This window comes from Neoarius graeffei, chromosome 5 (genome assembly GCF_027579695.1).
Source record: "Neoarius graeffei isolate fNeoGra1 chromosome 5, fNeoGra1.pri, whole genome shotgun sequence".
Classification (NCBI taxonomy): domain Eukaryota; kingdom Metazoa; phylum Chordata; class Actinopteri; order Siluriformes; family Ariidae; genus Neoarius; species Neoarius graeffei.
Genome location: NC_083573.1, coordinates 5262787 through 5286595, shown reverse-complemented (window position 1 = coordinate 5286595; position 23809 = coordinate 5262787). Strand labels below are relative to the sequence as shown.

Below are 23809 nucleotides of genomic sequence, written 5' to 3'. Positions count from 1 at the left end.
TGGTGTTTTGAATTCTGCACCATGGTCGTTTGACTTTTGGATTATCCACAGATGACCTCCTGTTGAGGATTTTCCAATGAAACCTTCGTTTTATTGAGACTTAAGTAGTTGCAGCTTGTTCAGGCACTCAAACAGATCATTAGCTTGGTTCTTTATCACGCTTTTACATAGAAAAGTAAAAAAAAAAAACAACAAAGAAAAAATAAATACCCCCTACATCCTAACAGAACCGTGGGTTTTCCTGGAATCGTCATTTGAAGATATGGTCATCACATGGATTGATTGGATTTGTTAGTGTGGCTTGAAAAGGAAGAATCTTTATTCAGAAGGCCGACGTCATACAATATGACTTTCATTAGGGCTCTGGAAAAGTTGAAAAAATAAATATATATCCGTATACGTACATAATGATAAAATGCGTATCATTAAAAACGACACAAAGTGTATGTCGTGCCTTATTGTAATGCTTTAAAATGAATATCTATCATTAGTAACGACCAAAATGAATCTCGTCTCGTCTCGTCTTCTTCCGCTTTATCCGGGACCGGGTCGCGGAGGCAGCAGTCTAAGCAGGGAAGCCCAAACTTCCCTTTCCCCAGACACCTCGGTCAGCTCTTCGGGAAGAACACCGAGGCATTCCCAGGCCAGCCGAGAGACATAGTCCCTCCAGCGTGTCCTGGGTCTTCCCCGGGGCCTCCTCCCGGGGGGACATGCCTGGAACACCTCCCCAGGGAGGCGTCCAGGAGGCATCCGAAAAAGATGCCCGAGCCACCTCAGCTGATTCCTCTCGATGTGGAGGAGCAGCGGCTCTACTCCGAGCTCCTCCCGAGTGACTGTGCTTCTCACCCTATCTCTAAGGGAGCGCCCAGCCACCCTGCGAAGGAAACTCATTTCAGCCGCTTGTATCCGCGATCTTGTTCTTTCTGTCATTACCCAAAGCTCATGACCATAGGATGAATTAATTATTTTATTATCAAGCACAAAACTGTTGATAAATCTTGGCGTCCGGATCCCGGAAAAATGCAGCCTTGCCTCAGGGCGAATCTCGCATGACGTCATGCGTGGAACCCCGGTTATCTGGGTCATTTCCGTTCATCTGACTCCGTGCTTGTTTACTCGCTGAAATTGGATATTGTTGGAATCTTACAAAAATACCGACGTGTAAGCGCCGAGTTGTGTTTGGATGTTCAAACCTGTATACAGCAGGATATTCAGTTCGTGAATTTCCAAGAAATTACACAAAAGCGACAGTGGGTGGGGTTTGTGCAATCGAAGCAGGTAGATTTCTTGTCACCTCCTAATAATAAATCTGATTCATCACCACCAGGATGACCACGTGGTGCAAAAAAGAAACCCGTTTATTTATTTAGGGCCCGTTTACACGAGGACGCCGTCGGGTAAAAATGACTAAATATTTTATCGGAAGTGCCTTTCGTCTGCACGGGGACGGCGTTTCTGAGGCTGAAAAACGGAAAAAATTGAAAACGCCTTCCAGAGTGGATAAGTTAAAAACGGCCCCTGTTGCATATCCGTCTAAACTACCCAATACGCGAAACCCTGCTTGGATCTGCTCACGTCGGGTACGCGTTTACGTCATACATATGTCATATACTGTACATGCCAGCCCGGGAAGTAAAAAAGTAAGAGCATGTCTGATTACATCGATCCAACGGACCTTCAAGCTGCTCTGGCAGCTTTAATAAACGTCCAGGAGTCCTTCGAACATCTATACCGAATCTGCACATATACCGTTAATGAACAGAGGCGGGTATAGCATGCTCTTACTTTTTTTTTACTTACTTTCTTACTTACCATAGCCAGAGTAGTCAAAGTTTTTGCGGCGCAGATGTGCAGATCAGACAAGACGGAAGACGTTGCGCATGCGTGCAGACATAGCGGAGGTCTTTCACAGCACCACCTAGCCGCCTGGCATGCACATCCAATTGAATTCCACACATTTATGTGTCACCATATAGACGCAGATTTCCTCCTTGAAAACGGTCGTGTAGACGCGGAAAAAAGTGAGAACGAAAACGGACTTTTGCGTTTTTGTTTCAGACCGTCCCCGTGTCAAGTGGGCCTTAATCAATAACGTTTGAGCTGACCTTTGGACAGTTCCCCTATTATTGCCCACTTCATGTTTTCTTTCAGTCATTACACTGAATAAGTGTCTGTTTTAAAGATTATATTTTTGCGTTTATTGAGGTACTTGTAAATATTTTACCAATATTTCGCAGCAGCCACCTGAGAATAAAAATCCACAAACCAATCTATGTTTCTGATTCTCTCTGGCTGGTGGTGCGCTATCAGCGGTGAGCGGGACTGTCATGAACTGAGTGAACGGGCATCTGTTTCTCGTCTTGGAGGCTCGAAAAGATAACCGTTTACTCCAGAATGTCCTTGATAGTCTTCTGCCCCTTCATCCGACATGTAAGAATCCCAATCACGATCAGAATTCTCTCCAAAACGTGATTCCATATCGAGACTGGTCCAGCTGCTGCGCACAGGAACGAAATTGAGACCTGGATCTTTGTCACACGTGTGACGTCACGCACCTCTTCGGGATCTTCCGGTTCAGTCTCAGCAGATTCCGTGAAAATCGGCTAATCTTACTTAAGGCTTTTTGGATCGGCTACGGTTCGAGAAAACATGGTCAATCAACATAATGATTGCTTTGTACAAGGAAAAAAGTGGGGTTTAGGGACATTAAATTTGCTTGAAGTAAACAGTTAGTCATTCTAACAAGTAATATAATAAAAAGCAACATGATAATGACACAAAAACAAAGTCAATAAAATAAATACCAATAAAAAAAAGAAACGAAGCCGAATTATTCACTATGAAGGAACTTTTCACCGCTCTTTTAAATTCCTTAATATTTGAAAGTGATTGAATGCCATCTGCTTGGATGAAGATTTTATTCAAAAGTGGTGTTGTCGTTGATGAGAGAATATGGCCAGAGTGATTGGCTTAAGCTGACAGGAAGCCTACCATAACTTAAATACAGTGGTGCTTGAAAGTTTGTGAACCCTTTAGAATTTTCTATATTTCTGCACAAATATGACCGAAAACAACATCACACAAGTCCTAAAAGTAGATAAAGAGAACCCAGTTAAACAAACGAGACAAAAATATTATACTTGGCCATTTATTTATTGAGGAAAATGATCCAATATTACATATCTGTGAGTGGCAAAAGTATGTGAACCTCTAGGATTAGCAGTTAATTTGAAGGTGAAATTAGAGTCAGGTGTTTTCAATCAGTGGGATGACAATCAGGTGTGAGTGGGCACCCTGTTTTATTTAAAGAACAGGGATCTATCAAAGTCTGATCTTCACAACACATGCTTGTGGAAGTGTATCATGGCACGAGCAAAGGAGATTTCTGAGGACCTCAGAAAAAGCGTTGTTGATGCTCATCAGGCTGGAAAAGGTTACAAAACCATCTCTAAAGAGTTTGGACTCCACCAATCCACAGTCAGACAGGTTGTGTACAAATGGAGGAAATTCAAGACCATCATTATCCTCCCCAGGAGTGGTCGACCAACAAAGATCAGTCCAAGAGCAAGGCGTGTGATAGTCGGCGAGGTCACAAAGGACCCCAGGGTAACTTCTAAGCAACTGAAGGCCTCTCTCACATTGGCTAATGTTCATGAGTCCACCATCAGGAGAACACTGAACAGCAATGGTGTGCATGGCAGGGTTACAAGGAGAAAGCCACTGCTCTCCAAAAAGAATGTTGCTGCTTGTGTGCAGTTTGCTAAAGATCACGTGGACAAGCCAGAAGAGTATTGGAAAAATGTTTTGTGGACGGATGAGACCAAAATAGAACTTTTTGGTTTAAATGAGAAGCGTTATGTTTGGAGAAAGGAAAACACTGCATTCCAGCATAAGAACCTTATCCCATCTGTGAAACATGGTGGTGGTAGTATCACGGTTTTGGGCCCATTTTGCTGCATCTGGGCCAGGACGGCTTACCATCATTGATGGAACAATGATGGAATTCTGAATTATACCGGTGAATTCTAAAGGAAAATGTCAGGACATCTGTCCATGAACTCAAGAGAAGGTGGGTCATGCAGCAAGACAACGACCCTAAGCACACAAGTCGTTCTACCAAAGAATGGTTAAAGAAGAATAAAGTTAACGTTTTGGAATGGCCAAGTCAAAGTCCTGACCTTAATCCAATCGAAATGTTGGGGAAGGACCTGAAGCGAGCAGTTCATGTGAGGAAACCCACCAACATCCCAGAGTTGAAGCTGTTCTGTACGGAGGAACGGGCTAAAATTCCTCCAAGCCGGTGTGCAGGACTGATCAACAGTTACCGCAAACGTTTAGTTGCAGTTATTGCTGCACAAGGGGGTCACACCAGATACTGAAAGCAAAGGTTCACATACTTTTGCCACTCACAGATATGTAATATTGGATCATTTTCCTCAATAAATAAATGACCAAGTATAATATTTTTGTCTCATTTGTTTAACTGGGTTCTCTTTATCTACTTTTAGGACTTGTGTGAAAATCTGATGATGTTTTCGGTCATTTTTATGCAGAAATATAGAAAATCGAAAGGGTTCACAAACTTTCAAGCACCACTGTAACATGGTAGCCGCGGGGTCTTAAAAGTCTTAAATTTAATATTCCAAAATTAAGGCCTTAAAAAGTCTTAAATTGTTTTGCCCAAGACTTAATTTTTTAAACAAAGGTCTTAAATTTACTCATACTATTCTACGATGTGAAAACGTGGGTTTTGCGTAACATCAGTGAATTTCTTGGAGTATGCGCAAAGAAAGAAACAATATTGATACATTTTCGCGCCGGCGCAATCGTCGGAGTCTGTGGTGGAGAGGAGACTCCGCGAATCGCAGCATGGGGAAGTGTCGTTTTAATCAGCAGTGGCTTTCAGATGAACGATATCGTGATTGGGTGCGGGAGGTTCCTGGAAGCGACGTTGAAGCAAGATGCTGTGTTTGTCGAAAGACCTTCAAATTGTCCACTATAGGTCATTTCGCTTTAGAGTCTCACATGAAGAGCTCAAAGCACATTGCATCTGCCCTCCACCGCCACCAGCCCATCGCTCAGTTCTGCACGGTTCAATCTCCGAATGCACCTGGAGTTGGCACGAGCGCCACTGTCGAACGTCAGCAGCATCAGCCAAGCCAGACACCATCGCCAAGGCTAGCAACAACACAAGGGCCGAGCAGTGGCATGATGGGTGTCGGTGGAACCCCGACACTTCGGGCAGAGGTGCTCTGGATTTTAAAAACAATTACGGGACACCACTCGTACAGCTCGAATGAGGGCTCGAACTCTTTAAGGCTGTGTTCCCAGACTCGGAAGTCGCTACAACATTCTCCTGTGGAAAAAACAAAACGTCTTACAGAACAAAATTCGGTCTTGCTCCTTATATAACGAAGGAGTTGGTCAAAGACGTCAACGAGGCAAGTGATGGATTTCTCTCATTGTGTCTCTTATCTATCCACCTCCACATCTATGTCTTCCCTCCCTCCCTTGTTTACTAGGAGTATTTACATTTCTTTTTATTCTTCAAAATGTAAAATGGTTGAAGCAAGTTGAATGCTGGGAAACTAAGACAAAGAGTTTGTCTGTTTATCATCTCTGGTCATAATTAGTTTAGAGACTGTTCTTTAGGCCTTGAGTTGGGCCCTCAGTTTGGCTTTTTGACTGGTGAGTCCACACCATTGTACCAATGTATTGGTACGCCAATTGCATTTTTGTGCACCTTTAAGAGACTTTCGGCTTACCTCTTTTCTATCGATCTATCTATCTCTATCTCTCTTCCCATCTATCCCCCTCATCTCTTATCTATCTATGCCCCTCTGTATCTCTCTCCCGCCCTCGTTTACAAGGGTACAAAATGTAAAATGGTTGAAGCAAGTGCTGGGAAACTAAGACAAAGAGTTTGTCTGTTTAGAGTGTTGTGAATGTTTTGATATTTTATTTAAAAAAAAAATACACCCACATCACTTTTTTTATTTTAACCTCCTAAGGCCCAAGCTGTTTTTTTACATGCATTTTTTATTTCTCTTTGCTATTTGGGCTTATTAGAACCTGATTAGAATAAAAACTAAGCATCATCTTTTGATAAGATGTACTTTTAGAGAAAAAGTATGTCCACATATGTGGATTCTTGTTCCGAATTTCCATAAAGTGCTGTCCATGCATGTGACCGCTAAGCCCTAGGAGGTTAAAGGGGAACAGAGGGCAATATATAGAGTAAATATAACAATAAAACGCACATTAACGAACCTTATTCAAGACTTACAAAAGTTTTTTGTTCTAAGGTTGGAAAGTTATAGTGTTTTGAAAGTAGCTCGAGCAAACTATTTCCGCAGTTTGAACAGCCCGCCATGATATTAATTTTATCCAATCAGAATGCACGTTCATTTTCTCTGCGTAACACTCATGACGTATGTATGTGCCCAGTTGTGTTGGCTCATTGAGGTTGGGAATAGCACGTGTGAATCGGAAAGTAGGATGAATTGTAAGCGATCGGCTACACGATGCCACAGTGTGTTGCTTTCGGGTGTAATAACAGGACCGATGGAAAGCATAACGATCCTCCAGACGCGTCTTTTCACTCGTTTCCGCTGAAAAACAACAAGCGAGTTCGAGCTTTCTTCTCTTCTTTCGTCATCACCGGAGTCGAGAGTACCTCTCCTAGGTTCAAACTGGTACCTTTCTAATGGTGATGATACACGGGGCAACTTTTTGGGCAATGTTGCCGAGCAATGTTGCTGGGCAATTGCGTTTTGACTCTTTTCTATTGAGATTGGGCAACATTGTTTCTTTCTGAATGGTTTTGATAATCTCTGGCAACTTTTTGAGATAAGCCAATCAGAACGCGAGTATCGAGTCATGTGACCTCCGGTGAGGTTCGGATCAGAAATTTCAAACAAATATGGCGGCCGCTCAGTGTCAGTGGAGTGAAGAGATGGAGAGACTCCTCGTCTGTTTTTACGCCGGTAAGTTGTTATTTTAATATTCTATATGGAGGAATTTACTTCACCAAAGCTCTAAAAAACAACAGACAGCTTGATTAAATGGTCACAGCAAAAATTAAGACATCGATTTTTGTTTTTTAGCTAACTGTAAACTGCCGTTGCTAACTGTTGTTGCCCATTGTTAGTTGCCCTGAAAAGTTGCCCTGTGTCTCACCTAGTTGCCCGTTGCCAGCAACATTGCTCGGCAACATTGCCCAAAAAGTTGCCCCGTGTATCATCACCATAAGCCATAGCCTGCTTGCAGTGTGTCTTGCGGGATCTCTTCGTATGATTCGACAGAGCTGTCGCTTTCACTTGATGCGCCCGACGCCATGATTACACGCTTCTCTCCTAGTGCAGTGGGTAGGGCTGACGTCACGGTCTTTTAAAAATGGCGACTCTTGTGCCGTTTAGCGTACCGACTATTATATTTACAATTACCAAGATATTTCGTTGTTTTCTAGTATATAAATTTGATAGAATACTTAAGAATACGTTACTTTGTCACATCAGCAACTGTATATATTATATTTGGTACCCCTTTGAGTATCATCTCTGGGTGCATGGTCATAATTAGTTCAGAGACAGTTCTTTAGGCCTCGAGTGAGGCCCTCAGTTTGGCATTAATGTGTTGGTATGCCTATTGCATTTTTGTGTACCTTTAAGGCCATGACGTGGACCCTACGTTGTGTTCCTTTCTTCCAGGTTTAGACTTGTTTTTTTTGTCTTGAATGTGAAGATTCGACAAGCAATGCACATAATGACTTTTAAATATATAACTTTTATAATAAAAGTATTTTTACTTGAAACATTTGTCATTATTGGGAATTTGATCTGGTGTTCTACGACCGCATAATGGGTGCGATGTAGGTCTTAATTCTCATTTAAGTGGTCTTAAAAAAGTCTTAAATTTATGGTGGTCAAACCTGGGGAAGCCCTGTGTAACCACTCTTTACAACTGTGGTGAGCAGAAAAGCATCTCAGGATGCTCATGGAACCTTGAGAAGACCAGACAGCAGCCTACAATCACTCGTATTGACATTTTTTGTGCATGTGCTTGTTTGAAAACGTCCGTTTTCTATCTCGAATACCATTTGTCCAGGAGTGGTGATGGACGTCGATGAGAATTCGGCTTTTTCGTGGCCAGCCTGCGCTCGGTGTGGAGGCGACGGCTTAGAGGCCTTCGAAGATCAACCGTACGTTCCTGTTATCATATCTACCACAGTGCTCACAGCTTGTCCTGTTCTGATTGAATTCTAATACCGTTTTGTCTTTCCAGAGGCGTGTTTTTATGTGCAGCCTGCGGCGTCGTGGACAAACCAAGCAGGAAGATGCAGCTCGAAGTGTTTCTCAGCTGTCCGTCTTCAACTCGCTGGACCATCAAAGTGAAGGCAAGACATCGAAACTGTTTACTCGTGGCGCAGAGAGACACACGTTATCAGGTTTTCATTCGATCGACTCTTGATTTCAAAAGAGGAAGGAAATCTCACGTCTCTGCAGGGTGTTAACTTTTTCAGCACTTGATAATCATCATGCGTTTTTAGTTGATAGATGTTTGAGATTGTGTGAAACTGACATGAAAGTTTCTGTGTGTGGGTGTTTATCAGCTGCAGCAAAACTCCATCATGTCCCTCCTCGACTCGTCGACAGGACACGCAGAGGTGAGATTCCTGTCAAATGAGCACGTGCATGTTCTGTCGATGTGACACTCAGTGGCCAGTTTAATAGGAACACCTGCTCGTTCACGCACGTGTCAGCCAAGACGCTCCTGTTCAAGCGCTGCTGCACTTGGCGTCAAGATCTCGGGACGCTTTTCTGCTCCCCGCCTGAGGCGCCAACAAGTCTGTCTGAGCAGGTGTTCCTACTAAAGTGGTCAGTAAGTGGATAATGTGATTTTGAACTCAACAGCCCGAAGCAACCCAGTGAAAGTTTACTTTGATCGACAGGGTTACGAGGTGGAGGCGGTGCTCGGGAAGAGCGTCGGCCCTCTGAGCGCTTTCGTCCGCGCGGTCACCCGCTCCTCCGCCGTCTGGATGGGTTTGGACGAGATCACTCTATGACCTGGGATTACTCCTGTGTGTGTGTGTTACAATATGAAGTGTTTAAACAACTAGTGCATGGGCGCAGATCCCCAGGGGGGACATGACCCCCCCCCCCCAAATTTCTGAAAAACATGAATTGTCCCCCCCAATAAAAATTCCCTAAATTATTCAAAATTGTACAAACAAATGTATTTTCAGACAAATGATTCCCTGTGCAGTACTTTTTAAATGATGTGGCGAGCCTCTACGAAGTTGTGATTTATGGTTGCATGGATGGTATGAGTTGCATACGGGCAAAAAAAAAAAAAAAAAAAATCACTTTTGTGTCCTCTCCCCCCCAATCCTGACATCGGATCTGCACCCCTGAGCTAGTGATGTGATGTGAAACAGTCTCCTGGGTGGTGTTTAAGGGTTTAGAAATCGCTGTCAGAGGTGTAGTCTGAAGGTAATCATAATTATAACCATAAAAAAAAATTGGTGCCGTGTGTGTGTGTGTGTGTGTGTGAGAGAGAGAGTGAGTGAAATTGTCTTCGGGCCCAAATAAAAACACTTTTTGGTCATGAAGTTTTCAATGAGACTTGACCCATCGTTTTAAATGATGATCTAGAATTGCCTCCATAGCCACGCCCTCCATCCATCCATCCATCCCTCCCTTTCCCTCCATTCACACTGACCAGCTGTGATAGATACTGAAACTTGTCATTTTATTTCTATCAACATTCCAGTTTTTTTTCTTTATATAAAATGTTCGAATACAAAGTTTTTTGGAATTATAAAAACGTGTACCATATTTTTATGGAATATATATATATCTATATGACTTTTTTTTCTGTAATAATTTAGAATCCAAAAAAAACAACATAATATTCACAGAATGTTCAGTTCTGATGACTTGATGATGGGATGCACGTGTAGTTAGAGTCACAGTGTCCGAGTCGTGCATATGAGGTATGTTTTCTCAAGAAGAAGAAGAAGAAAAAGGCGCACGATGGTGGTGGTGCTGATGGTGATCACCGGTTGTCTTGGTGTTTGAAGACGTGCCTGAGGCTCGTGAGCTCGCGTGTGAGCTGATCGATGGTCTTGTGCAGGCGCTCGTTCTCGGCGCTGAGCTTAATGAGCTGCTGCTGCATCTCCAGGTTGCGCCGCTTTGCCTTGTCCCTGCTTTTACGCACGGCGATGTTATTCCGCTCTCGGCGCTGCCGGTATTCCGGACTCAACCTGTCCACTGCCTTCTTGCTCTTATCCTTGAGAGTCCTGCGCACAGGGCTCGGGGATGAAGAGGGCTCGGGCGTGCTCGGGGGCGTCGGCTGTCCTGTCTGGATGCTGACCGACGTCTGCGCGCACGCCTCGATCTGCGACGGGAGGGACGACGGCGCGTCGCTGTCGCTCCAGTCGGTTTCCTGCTTGATGGCGAAGTCCTTGGGCGCGCTGAGGGCGGACAGGTGGTGGTAGAATTCTGACTTCTCCTGCTTCACGGCGCTGTTGAAGAGGTCCGCGAAGAGCTCGTCGTTGCACAGCTCGAAGTTGGGCCCAGTGGACATGGAGTCGATGTACGCGCTGAAATCGATCGCGCTCTCGTCGTCGTACATGGCAGGCGCGTTGCTCAGCTCCACCACGCTGCTGCTGCTGCTGCTGCTGCTCTGATTCGTGATCATGCTCATGCTGTCCTCGGGACATTTTCCGTCCCCTGTCAGCTTACTGTCGTAGAAGTTTGTAGGCTCCATCCCCCAGCTCATGTAGCATGGTGGAGACACGCACTCAGAGTCCAAGCGGCACGGCTCGCACATGAACGCAGCTCTGATTCTTCTCCTCCTTCTTCTTCTTCATGCACTGGTTCAGAAAGATCACTCCAACCTCTTCCTCCAAGGAACCAGGAACTCGTGATGGATCTGTGTGGATCTCCTGGTCAGGACTGTCACGCGTCTAAAAGCAACCTGTGGTGTGCCAAAGTTTATACGCACTCCCAGCTGACGTCAAGGCCTCACCACCCCCTTTGGGAAGCCAGTCGTTGCAGTTGCAAGTCACGTGCTCTGCCTGGATTCCCATTTGCGGGCGCGCACGCCCACCACATTACTACGACTCAACTTCGACCAAGTTGTGTGTGACTCTGACAGAAGGGGGAAAATAAAACACACACACACGCGCGCAAAACTTGTACTGTAATTTTCCATGTCGAAGAGGTGGAGGAGTGAGCAACGGTACACCTTGTACCTTCATTCTGTACCTCTTTGATTGTCTTCCACCTGGAAGCTTTAGAGTCAGACTGACTTGTAGAAATGGACCTCCATGAACACTTCTTTGACGCCTTTCGTAATACGTTTCATCATGTCACGTTTTTCAAGGTGCACCTTTCCATGTCACCGGGTTGGTGGTACCTTCTTGGATTGGTGTACACCTTTCCAAAATAATTTCCTCAAGGTGTCCGTGAGGACATTGCTTTGAGCGAGAAAATGTCACACACGACATGAACTTTTCCACGGTACCGCACTGGCATTGGGGAATAAGGTACTCCGGGTACACTTCGTACCTTTCGGATGAGCACATTGTGCATCCTTGTGACATATCGAGATGACTGGAGATAACAGCATCAAGCTTCCTTGATGCACAGAAGAGCTGAGGACAAAAAGGTGAACGCTCCTCAGTAAAAATGTCCGTTGGTTAGATACCTTGAATGGTGCGCTTTGAGGTGTACTTGAAAAGTACAAAAAAGGTGTACGCTTAAAGGTACGACCACTTGAGCAGCCAGGAAAAGGAGTAATGTGGTCGAGGGAAGAGGAACTGTTTCTTGGCGAGAAATCCAAATCCAAAATTCATCACACAACGAATTATGGTCGGCTGTGTTTATCAGGGACGGTTTAAAGGTAAAAGGATATTTCTAGGTATAATACATATTGTAAAGGTACTGGTAAAAAAAAATAATAAGAAGAAGAAAGGTACAGTTTTGTACTCCTTTTTTTTTCATTTTATCAGTTGAAAAAGCATGATACGTTGTGTTTCTCTCTCTTTGTGTCTGCTGTCTCTCAACCTGGCTGGAAATTCAAGAATGGAAAAAAAACAACAATTAGCAGCTTTTATGATTTCATTGTTTCTTCAAACTGGGAACAAGTGGATCCTGGATGTTCTGTTCTGAACGTAATGACAGAGCTGTCATGATGAACACCCCCTGGTGGACACAAATGGGATTTCAGCCACTTCTTTGGAATGATTTGGTGATTGGGGTTGGTGTGTTGAGGGCGGCACAGTGGTGTAGTGGTTAGCACTGTCGCCTCACAGCAAGAAGGTTCTGGGTTTGCGGCCGGCGAGGGCCTTTCTGTGCAGAGTTTGCATGTTCTCCCCGTGTCCGCATGGGTTTCCTCCGGGTGCTCCAGTTTCCCCCACAGTCCTAAGACATGCAGGTTAGGTTAACTGGTGACACTAAATTGACCGTAGGTGTGAATGTGAGCGTGAATGGTTGTTTGTCTCTGTGTCAGCCCTGCGACGATTTGGTGACTTGTCTAGGATGTACCCTGCCTCTCGCCCATAGTCCGCTAGGATAGGCTCCAGCTTGCCTGCGGCCCTGCACAGGATAAGTGGTAATGGATGGATGGTTGGTTGGTTGGTTGGTTTTTCCAACACCTGGAAAGCAAAAGCAAGATTTTCACAAAATTTGCTGGGTTTCAGGATCCTCTTTGGCCAAGTGGAATCTCGTGTAGGTATCTCCGGTATCTCATTTGGAGCTGTATATGCATCTCAGGGTAAGTCCATGGGAGTCCAGCAGGTCCATGATTCTTGAATGTTTGAAAACCCAACCTCATCGAACTTGTGTGTGTGAATATTTAACAGTTATCGAGTGGAATAACTGTTTTATTCTCTCCACATTCACTGGATTTTGTGACCGAAACCAAGCATTTTTATTTTTTGCAAATTCGATAAATAAAAACTTTGAAAGTGCCGTCTTGCTGTCATGCCGAGGTGTAGACTAGTTTTAGACATTTATTTAATTCTTCCTTGGACATTTCAGTTCTGTAATTTTCAAACTTCTTGGAGCTTTTAAACCAGTCTTAAAAAAAACTGAACAAATTTTAATGCTTAAAGATGAAGAATGGAAACAAACCGGCAAAATGACAGTCACAGTTTTTTGCTTTTTTTTTTTTATTTTTTGGGGTTTTGTTTTCAAGTAGAGCTTTTATTTCATCCTCAGTTGGTTCAGCGACATGCTCTGCCATTTTGTTTTTCTCTACTCACAGTATATGAGCTGATAGCCGAGTAGGAGAGTAGCCAATCAGAGCATGCGATTGCCTATGTCCAGCGAATTTGGATAGAAAATAAATAAATAAATATTAATTTGCGTCAACTCGGACCTTGTGGTCATTAATAAGTTCATGAAGAAGAATATCTCCAAGAAATATACACAATTTGCATTTGCGTACTCTTTTTAAAAGAATAAACACTTGGGGAGGGGGTATGCGGAATACTGACGTTGGCAAATAATCAACGACGAGGTCCTGTGATGGAGAGTTCCTGTGTTCCTGTTCCCACCCTGGAGCTTGATTATTTCCCAACAGTGAATGTTTTATTCAGAGCACAGAAATGTGGAGACGACTCCTCCCAGAAATGCTAAAGAAATACCTTCTTATAGTCGAGCAATCCGAATACAACAAAATATCTTGAATTTTTTTTATTTGCACCATGCAAAATGTAACAGATCAGTTCAAAATGGTGAGCAGGTTATTGTTTCAAGTGTGCGGAGTGTGTAGAAATCATATTTATAACAACTGCTGTGCTGAAACCATGAGCCTTGAAAAGTGTCTTATAATTTAAATTACAACGCCAGACTCGTATTCATTTAGTCCACAAAAAAATTAATTACTTTAGACATGTGCTGAGAGGCGCGCGCTTAAATACGATAATTAACAGTGTTTTAACTCAGATTGGAAGCTGACAAAGATCAAAAGTTTGGACACGCCTTCTAATTCAATAGTTTTTCTTTATTTTTATGAATTAAAAGTCACTTCATGTCTTCAAGTAATGATGGATGCCGTCTCTCTTTACTTAGTTGAGCGGTTCTTGATTGTGATATGTTTATTTCTGTAATCTCTCAAAAATATCAGGCCATTCCGTGGCTTGGAAGTTATTTAATTTGAGGGGATTAAAGCAAATAATGTGCATGAAATCGCTCGCTTCGTGCAGTCAAGCAGACAGAGGAAGTCCGTGTGCGCATGCGCAGGTTTACCTTCGTTCTGTCGCTAAACGAACAGCTGATCACACCGAGGTGCTCGTTACTGTAGTCGCTCTTTCACGTTTCATTCGCACACTCACGTCCTCCATTTTTCTCTCCTGTTTCAAATTTGTATCCCACAATGCCTTGCGCGAACAGGGAAAGCCCACCACGGGATGTGATGCATGATGTAGTATCTTGAATTGGGTCATGGTGAAGCAGGAAAAAATAGCGGAGAATTTAGGGCCACTTGGAGATAGTCATGAATTGTTCTGTTTAAAAAGAAAACTAATACAATTTGAAGTCTCTGATTCAAATTCAGTAGCTTTGGGTCCACTAAACAAAAATAATTAGGTGTCGGGAAAAATTCTTTTTATGACCTGAAATTGAAAAATCTGAAAGGCGGTCTAGCTTTAAGAAGACAAGAAACTCGTCCACTAATTCTTTTGACACGACACACTTGTCAATTGAAAAGCGTTCCAGGTGACTACCTCACGAAGCTGGTTAAGATAACGCCAATAGTATGCAAAGCGTCATCGAGGTAAACGCTGGATACTTTGAAGAATCTAAACTATCAAACGTTTTGTTTGTTTCACACTTTTATTTCGTACATAATTCCATCCACAGGACTGTGCAAAAGTCTTACGCACGTGTAAAGAAATGCTGTCGACCAAAACTGCCTTAAAAAATAATGAAATGAAATGTTTCAACGTGAAAAAGTAGTAAGCCATAATAAATGAATAAATGCAAAGTAGATATTTGGTGTGAGACGACCTTTTGCATTAAAAAAAAAAAACCAAAAACCGCAATCTCAGGTCCAGTGAGTGCAGTTTTATGCAGAAATGAGCTGTAGGTTTTAGAGCAGCTTCCAGAACCAGCCACAGTTCTTCTGGACACTTTGTCACACTCGCTTCTTCATTTTGCACCAAAACTTTTGCAGTTTTCTTTTTTCATCTGAAAAGTGCTCTCCGATGGAATATGCTGCTCAGATACAAACCAACGCTTTTTTTTTTTTTTCCCTGTAACATTTAATTTTGTGCTGGAAAAAAACCGAATGTTTGGAAATCTAAAATGTTTTGACTCGATAATGTAGAAGTCATAAAATAGAAATCAATCAAGTTTGCATGGAAAAAAAAAAAAAAAGATAGGGTGCCAAAGACTTTTGCATAGTACTGCAGGTTCCTGATGTTATTTCATAGTTTTGATGTCTTCAGTATTGTTCAACACTGTAGAAAACAGAAAAAAAAAAACCTCAATGAGTAGAGTAGGGGAGTACAAACTTTTAACTGGTACTGTATATTTGGACTCTCTTATGCCGCTTTTCCACTACCAACGCGGCTGAGTTGGGCTGAGCCGTGCCGTGCTGAGTCAGGCTGAGTCGAGCTGAGTGGGGCTGTTGGAGTTGCATTTCGACTACAACCGCGCTGAACCGTGCTGGCTGGAAGTGGGTGGACACATTGGGTGGAGTTAGCGAAAGTGGGTGGACGTCACGTGATGTCGTTAAGCAGCGCAAACAGTGACATCAGTGATCTTTTAAGCGGTAGTCTCACGACCCGGATAGTAAACAATAAACATGGAGTCGTTAGTGTTGCTGGTCTTGGTGCTGTGGCTTGTTGTCACCGACAACGCCAACAGATACTGGCAAGAGCGTATAGATGAGGCGAGGCGCATAAGGCTTCAGAAATTCTCGTAATTCGTCTTCTTCCGGGTTTGCGGTGTTTACAGATCCCAGCGTGCTCGCGGGGCGTGTGTGGGCATGTGAGGACACTCCTCCTCACCAATCAGTGCACAGGGGAGTGTCTGCTCACGCCCCCAGCCTCACTCGGCTCGCTTTGGCTCGCTTCAGCCCCACTCCAAAACCGTGCGAGTTTTAGGGGCTAAGCAGGGCTGAAGCGAGCCGAGTCGTGCTGTTCTTTGGTAGTCGAAACGCGAGCCATGTCGGGCTGAAGTGAGCTGAAAAAGGGTAGTGGAAAAGGGCCATTATATACACGTCACGTGAAATAAATTTCATTTCTTTTGCTTTGTTTTGAACTTGCTAGGGGTAAGAGCTACCTTTCAAAATGACAGGTTTTCACCTACTTTGTATTTCAAAAAAAAAAAACCTCCATGTTTTTAAGAGTTGAGGATTTTAGGAAATATCAGAACTGTAGCTGAAATTTGAAATTCGATGTCTGACGTGGACGAGATCATTTCAAAGACATGAAATTTCTGTTCCGATACTTTTGAATGCGAGTCAGCTTCTTTTAACATTTTCACAAGCGTTTCATCAAGCTGCTTGTTTCCGGAATGAACGCCACCGGAACTTGAGCATACCAGTGTGAAAGGGCAATTTGGTTTTTAATGAAATTTTTTTTTTCGAATAATTCAGGAGAATTTTTCAAAGGTTAACCTGATTCGCTCAGCTAAGGCAGTGTAGTAGTCATTTGCGATTTTACTGGCTCTATGAATCTTTTAAAATCCAAATTAAACAAAAGCGCGACCAACCAACGGGACATACCCGAACCAGAATCCAACGTGATTGAAAGAAAGAAAGAACGCTTGCTAGTTCGCGGACGAGTCAGTGCAAGGTGTGACGTACGCTATAAAAGACAGCAGCTTTGTTAAACCTGATTTTCCCGCCACTTTCTGAAGGTACAGTACACAAAATGTCGGCAAAATAACGTCCGTATTGGTGTTTCTTCGTTTTATGGCACTGATGGTGTTATGACATATATCTGCTGTGCATAATCTCCGAGTCAGTCGTCAGTTCACAGTATTTTTCTCAAACACGATGTTGGATCGTCGCGGATATTTACAGGAGTGGTGTTAATGCTCAGTAGATTCAGCCGTCGTCATTGTCGAGTGCTCAGCGTTTCAGTACTGCGTGATTCCTCTGCCTGGAAGAGACACACTTTTCAAGTCATTCTTGCATAAAAAATTCCTTGGCTATATTTCGCTGGAATTCTGTTGTGTGCGCGCACCATTTCGACTTTCTCCAGCAGCTGTTTTCTCGTCCGTCCTCAGTTCTCTCTCCAGACGCCGCTCCAGCTCCTTCTCATAACCTCCCTCTCCTTCTAGGTCCTCATCTAACACCCTGTTGGTCCCAAAACACATCCAATACAAGAAAATGTGTGACATACCAAGAAAAAACAAAACAAATCGACATCATTTTTCCTTTTCAAGACACACAAACATTGAAGGAATTTGTGATTGAGATCGAATGGGAGGTAATCTTCTAATATCAGACACAAATTTTGTGGAGGAAAAAAAAAATGGAATTCTGTTTTTCTCCCCCCAAAAAATTGACAGAGCTCCAAGTTTGAAATGGTTTCCTGATTCTGACCCCTAGTGGTGACACAGTGTCACTACATCCCAAAAGCCAGGATGATGGACACTGAGTTTGTTTCGTGAGGTCCAGTGTTGTAGCTGAGGCACTAAACCTCGAGTCACAAGTCCCCAGTGTTCAAGTCCAAGTCATTAAAAAAAATTTGAGTCGAGTCCGAGAACAAGACTCCAACCGCACCATGTGATGGTGTCTGTTTCAGCGCCATGAACATTAGTTTGTTCCTGAACATGGCGTATGAACAGGTGAATACGCTTCTCTTTGTCAGGGAGTGTGAAGTATTCTGTCAGAGACGGTTGGGAGACGGATGGAAGTGCAGAAGGTGTGTTTATTAATACAAGTGAAGATAAACAATCCAGAACGGCAAGCAAAATCGTAAAACGGTGAAACGGGCGACAGGTCGAGCGAGGAACAAACAGGCTATCGAAGACTCGGCAGAATCAAAGACGAGAAACAGCATCAGGAATCCAAACAAGGAAATAAGGCTCGGTAATGTGTCAGCAAGGCAACTCAATACCTCGCAAAGTAAGTGCGTTTTTTACAGTTTTTATATCAGCGCGCTGATTGAGCTTTAATCCTGTGCAGGTGCGAGTCATTTATGGTGTGCATGCGAGAGTCCGCTTGACACGTGCGCTGTCCGGAGAGCGCCCGAGAGTCTATCTGATGCACGCGCCAAGGTGCACAGGTGTGACACTCTTGCACAAAATTAGTACAAAAATTTATGTAGATATTAAATATCTTATGCCAAATTATTATGGCATGTTACAAAAAATAAAGAAAAAGGTCGAGTCGGGCTCGAGTCCTGGACTCGAGTACTACAAGCCTGGTGAGGTCGAAGCGACAGAAACGCCGACTCATTTCAGAGACCCCAATGTGCGATTTTGTGTGTATTGTGGTTTAGTTTGTCCCCCCCACCGTTCGTGCGCCTATCACCCAAATTTCGCCAGCAACGTTTGGATTCGTTTGCATTTTTACAAACTGCCCTTGTAAACGCTCATGTTTATTTATTTAATTCTCGCATCAACACACAAATATTTATATCGCAGCTATGTCGGGTTACAATGCATCCATGGCGTACACTGATTTACGGTAGATACAGTTCAAGACCAGGAACTAGAGGATGTTGTATATCTTCAAAGGTCCATATTTGGACCTCAAGGGCATCTGTTGCACCTTTTCCCCAAATTACCAAGTGTGAAACAAAGCATCCATGGGCCGGAGCCAGGTCAAGTTGGTCCAAAAGTCCATGAGGTGGAGCTGTGTGTTTGCTGTGTGCATTGTATGGGCTGAGAGGAGGAGTTGGATCAGATCCAGCTCCACCCCCCCCCGGACTTTTCCTTCTGCATCGGGGACTATTTCAAACATTTGTGACAGTGTGAGTGGTTTAATAGAGCTACCGAGTTACCGTGACGTGAGTCCATCAGCATCTGCATCAGCGTTACTGTCAGACTCGCTTCCTGCTTCTAGAAATGATATGACAAGAGAAATGTTTAGAAATGCTTTAATTGTGTTCTTTATTACAGTGTTGTTCGAGAACCGTAATCTGACCAATCAGACTTCAACAGTTCTCTGGTCGAAGAAGTAAAACGCTTCGAGACATGCTGTGACTGGAAATCAACCAACTTGCTGAACTCTGCTTCACTGTTGATTATTTTTCTTTCACAGCGTGACGCAGAGTGTTTTCTTGCTTACGTAAAGGACGGTTTACCCGAGTGAAGCTCTTTAACCAGTGAGGACATGGTGCTGGTGATGGAGTCCGCAGCCACGAGCAGGTCGTTTCTTAAGTTTTGTCTCGAACCTAAACCGCAGGAAGAGCAACAAACGCATTAGCTCCAAGAAATAACCTGATTACTGCGACGGTTAGTCTTTGTGATAATTGGATTTTTACGTATAGATAATGGCGTCCATACTCTGAGCAAAAGCCTGTATGACGTCTCCTCCGAGCCCCATGAGCGAGTCCTGAGGCGTCTGACTGGGTGTCGTGTTGCCGGAAGTTGACGGTACAGGCGTGGGGATGGAGCTGCTGGCGGTGTTGCTTGGAGAGGAACGAGAGGAGGAGCCTGGACCCTGATTCTGACACAAAGTAATGCAACATGATGCAAGAATAAATGCAGAATTTTGCTTGTGGATTATTCGAGCGTGTTAGAGCACGTTGTTACTTGCTGGTTAATTGATTCGGAACATTCATGCAGTTAACAAAGAGTCAAAACTATCGCGTGGTCTTGAGCCCACTGGAGACGCAGATTCCCGTTCTTGGTCGATGTGGTCTACAGCTGTTGTACGCCTCAAGGTTCAATGTATTATGTGTTTTGAGATGCTTTTCCGCTCGCCACGGTTGTAAAGAGTCTCCGTTAGGCTGCTGGGCCATAGAAGGTTCACGCTGCATGCTGCACGCTACACGCTACACGTTCACGTGAAGAACCGGACCCTGGGCCATTAAACTTCATGCTTGGATGTTCACGTGTTGCGTCTGTTCTACTTTGACCGAGTAATACAACAATAACCAACAATATGGACTCTTCGGATGACGACGATTGCCTCATTCTGCTTTTACTGAGACAGAGGAAGAGAAAAAGGAACAGAATTTGGAGCCGAGAACACTTCCTTCTGAGAGAAACCCGTGGTGAATTTCACCGAACATTCTATAATCTGCTTGACAATCCCAATGAAGAACTATTTTTCAATTATACCATTCAATTATATTTTTTCTGAAGTTTTCCCCTGAAAGCATAGAGTTATCTCCCTAGACCCGTTCTGATTGGCTGGCGCAGTGGTGACCGCATGCATTGACTGGAATTTCCATCTTCACGCCTAGAAAAAAGTGTGCATGTTCATTTCACGCTTCACGCGTGAAGTGTGCAGCGTGCAACGTGAACGCCGTTCTATGGCCCAGAACAAGTCATGCTACGTTTGTCCACTTTTCTTTACACGCGTGTAGCGTGTAGTGTGCAGCATGCAGCGTGCAGCGTGAACCTTCTATGGCCCAGCTGCCTTACCCTTCCTGTCAGCCCGAACCAGTCTGTTCATTCTCCTCTGGCCTCTCTCATCAACTGATATTCACATTCACTGAACCTCTACTTCTGCTGCCATATGGTTCGCTCATTGGTGTTCCTAACTACGTCATTGTTTTGGATATTGAGAATGATGCAGTACTTAGATATTCTATTATATGTGTGTGTGGTGGTTTGGAAAAATTCCCCAGGTAGCTGAATTCTGGAAAAATTGGTTTTCGACTCCAACTGAAATTTCTGTACCACTAAGTTTGTATAATACTCTACGAACATGTCATAGAGCTCTATTCTGTCTCGGGTATCACACCACATCACACAGGGCTCATAATTATGATGCATTAGTGTGAATAGTCTGGAAGTTTCTCCTCTGAAAAAGCAACACCAGCATGCGTTCAAACCCAGACATCTTACTCATCCCTGAGACATTTCCACACACGCAGTCTACGGAAGTCTCATAAGCTTACTACCTGCTTCCGTTCTTCCTCCTGGAAACAAAACGAGGCGGTGTTTACTGGGACAATGCGCCAGAACATATCAGATCATTCAGCAAAAATGTCTCCCTGATATTACAGTGTATTGTGGCATTCATATCATCTTCATAACCAGATCCAGATGAACATTCCTCACTTTCTTTGTACCTTTTTCTATTCCTGTATTTTCAGAGTTGTTGTTGCTGAATAATATACTTTAAAACAAATCCCTGGCTCGGAGTTTAATGGGTTAATCGTGAAGTGCATCGTGTCTTGTCTCCAGCAGTTGGTTTCATCACTGTTTCTCATTTCATTTCATCAAATTATCTCCTACCTTTAAGAGTAACATGAGCTGTTCCAGCTGCACCATCAGTTCTCTTCGACTCTCTTGAAGAGACGACATCCTGTCTTCCAGTTCTCCTTTCCGCTGCCTAAAGGAATTAACAGAACAATGAAGATATGACTGTGCTCTGAATCATCACTGAAAACTCTCTACAGATAGGTCACCAAATCTGGTCACTGTCTCCCCCAATTTCCCCAGACTCCCCTGTCTACAGCAACATCTCATGATCTCGCACATCAAATCTCTGGGGAGCTCTGGACAACGATCCTTCTCTACTCATATCACGAACCCGACTCGGTCATGCAGGTCCACTATGTGGACAGAACGACCTCCAAGACTCTCACCAGTCTGGCTTCAAAGTGGCACGCTCCACAGAAATGGTACTTTCAAGCTTCATGCCATGAGATCCATCAAGCTGTCCCGAGTCTTCCTCCTGCTCGACCTTTCAGTGGCTTTTGAGAGTCAGTCGCGAGACTCTCCTGTCATTCCTCATTAGTCTTGGAATTCATGGTGCAGCACAGGAGTGGTTTGCTTCTTACCTGGAGGGACGGTCATGTCAGGTGACATTACGTGGGATCCACATCTCTGTCTGCTCCGTGCAGACTCTCCACTGGTGTCCCAAAGGCTCAGTGCTTGGTCCTCTTCTGTTATCAAGCTATCCCTGCTCTCAGTGACATCATATCCTCACATGGGCTTTCATACCACTGTTATGCTGATGACACTCAACTCATCTCTTCTCCTTTCCCCCTTTTAGACACTCGTATTTCTGCTCGGATCTCGGATGGAAAATAAATCCCAGTAAGATTGAGCTGTTGAACGTTCCTGGAGATGTCGAGATCTTGCGATCTCCATGGCCAACTCTCACTTCACATCATCTGTCACTTGGGGTAGTCGTCCTGGACAGCCAAATATTCTTCGGCAACCTGAATTAGTCATGTTGGTTTTTCCTTGGGCAGCACAGTGGTGTAGTGGTTAGCACTGTCGCCTCACAGCAAGAAGGATCTGGGTTCGAGCCCAGTGGCCAACAGGGGCCTTTCTGTGTGGAGTTTGCATGCTCTCCCCGTGTCTGCATGGGTTTCCTCTGGGTACTCCATTTCCCCACAGTCCAAAGACATGCAGGTGTGAGTGTGAATGGTTGTTTCTCTCTATATGTGTGTCAGCCCTGCGATGATTTGGTGACTTGTCCAGGGTGTGCCCCGCCTCTCACCCATAGTCAGCTGGGATAGGCTCCAGTTTGCCCACGACCCTGCACAGGATAAGCAGTTACAGATAATGGATGGATGGTTTTTCCTTGGCAACATCAAGAGGATCTGGTCATGATTATCCTATCCATGGGAGACTGTACCATCTTGAGAATGGATGACAGAAACTCGCTCCTGACAAGTCTGACCCTTGCAGTGCAGCTGCAAGACTTGATTTCAGCATCTCCAGCATTACCCCATTGTGACATTCCCTCCACTGGCCCCCGGCGGCACTTTAGTCTGTCCAACTCTCTCACCTTCTTACAGATGAAGAGATAAAACAGATATACAGACAAAAAGTCTAAAGCATCATTTCATGGTTCTGTTTCTTGAGGTAGAGATGAAGAAGGGGTGAAATCCCATTGCACCGCTACAAGCAGGTAGTCGAACGAGATTGTGGATAATGTCGGAAAGAATTAACCAAAGTGAAAATGGAGCAAGTCCATTTCATTACAAAATAAATCTTGGATGTCCTTGAAGAAGTGCTGCGATGACCTGGCAACTTGTCCAGGGTGTACCCTGCCTCTCGCCCATAGCCAGCTGGGATAGGCTCCAGCTTGCCCGCGACCCTGCACAGGATAAGCAGGGAAGGAAAATGGATGGATGGATGTCCTTGAAGATTACTTGGGTGGCACGGTGGTGCAGTGGTTATCACTGTCGCCTCACTGCAAGAAGATTCCGGGTTTGAACCTCTCAGCCAACAGGGGCCTTTCCGTGTGGAGTCTGTGTGGGTTTCCTCCGGGTGCTCCGGTTTCCTCCCACAGTTCAAAGATGAGGTAAAATACCCAGTCACTGGGGTTGCACAAGCCAGTGCATACCGAGTCCCAAGCCCGGATAGATTGGGGAGGGTTGTGTCAGGAAGGGCATCCGGTGTAAAAACCGATACCAAATCAAATATACGAATCATCAAATTGGGAAGGATGACCCACTGTGGCGACCCCTAACGGGAGCAGCCGGAAGAAGAAGACGAGTCCTTGAAGATTAGTTGTTAGTTATAAAGATCAATATGCAAGTCGTGACAAGAATTTTATACCTTAGAAGGTGAAGCTCAGCAAGCAGTGTCGGGTTTTGCTGGCTTTTGTCCGCAAGAGGCTGCGATGCTTCATCATGCTGCTGTCTTAACCGCTGGATCTCCTGCAAGATTTCCCTGTCAACAGCAATGGAATAAGTGACCTGCTT

General features: G+C 44.2%; 3 protein-coding genes across 13 annotated transcripts in view; 1 reads left to right on the top strand and 2 right to left on the bottom strand.

Moving 5' to 3' along the window:
- Window positions 1-9606, top strand: part of spidr (scaffold protein involved in DNA repair) — a 72750-nt gene extending 63144 nt beyond the window's left edge. For 5 of the 7 annotated variants that reach the window (XM_060921017.1, XM_060921015.1, XM_060921020.1 and 2 more), the window contains 4 exons: window positions 8107-8200; window positions 8284-8446; window positions 8612-8665; window positions 8951-9606. In XM_060921017.1, coding sequence (XP_060777000.1) covers window positions 8107-8200; window positions 8284-8446; window positions 8612-8665; window positions 8951-9064 — 425 coding nt within the window. In that variant the 3' untranslated portion in view covers window positions 9065-9606. The remainder of the gene's footprint in view (window positions 1-8106; window positions 8201-8283; window positions 8447-8611; window positions 8666-8950) is intronic. The other 2 variants (XM_060921016.1, XM_060921014.1) reach the window with 1 other exon arrangement.
- Window positions 9607-9729: 123 nt separating this feature from the next.
- Window positions 9730-10982, bottom strand: cebpd (CCAAT enhancer binding protein delta). The gene has a single exon (XM_060921026.1). It carries the CDS (start codon window positions 10831-10833, stop codon window positions 10057-10059), a length of 777 nt encoding a protein of 258 aa, XP_060777009.1. The 5' UTR covers window positions 10834-10982; the 3' UTR covers window positions 9730-10056.
- A 2706-nt stretch (window positions 10983-13688) lies between these two features.
- The window catches only part of dtna (dystrobrevin, alpha), a 30727-nt gene continuing 20606 nt past the window's right edge, over window positions 13689-23809 (bottom strand). For 3 of the 5 annotated variants that reach the window (XM_060921023.1, XM_060921021.1, XM_060921024.1), the window contains 8 exons: window positions 23664-23777; window positions 21381-21477; window positions 21044-21061; window positions 19476-19638; window positions 19274-19363; window positions 18971-19028; window positions 17204-17316; window positions 13689-17119 (listed from right to left, as the gene is read on the bottom strand). In XM_060921023.1, the coding sequence (XP_060777006.1) occupies window positions 17097-17119; window positions 17204-17316; window positions 18971-19028; window positions 19274-19363; window positions 19476-19638; window positions 21044-21061; window positions 21381-21477; window positions 23664-23777 (676 nt within the window). In that variant the 3' untranslated portion in view covers window positions 13689-17096. The remainder of the gene's footprint in view (window positions 17120-17203; window positions 17317-18970; window positions 19029-19273; window positions 19364-19475; window positions 19639-21043; window positions 21062-21380; window positions 21478-23663; window positions 23778-23809) is intronic. The other 2 variants (XM_060921022.1, XM_060921025.1) reach the window with 1 other exon arrangement.

Coding starts and splice junctions, on each gene's coding strand:
- cebpd (XM_060921026.1), bottom strand. CDS start 10,833: ATGTGCGAGCCGTGCCGCTTGGACTCTGAGTGCGTGTCTCCACCATGC.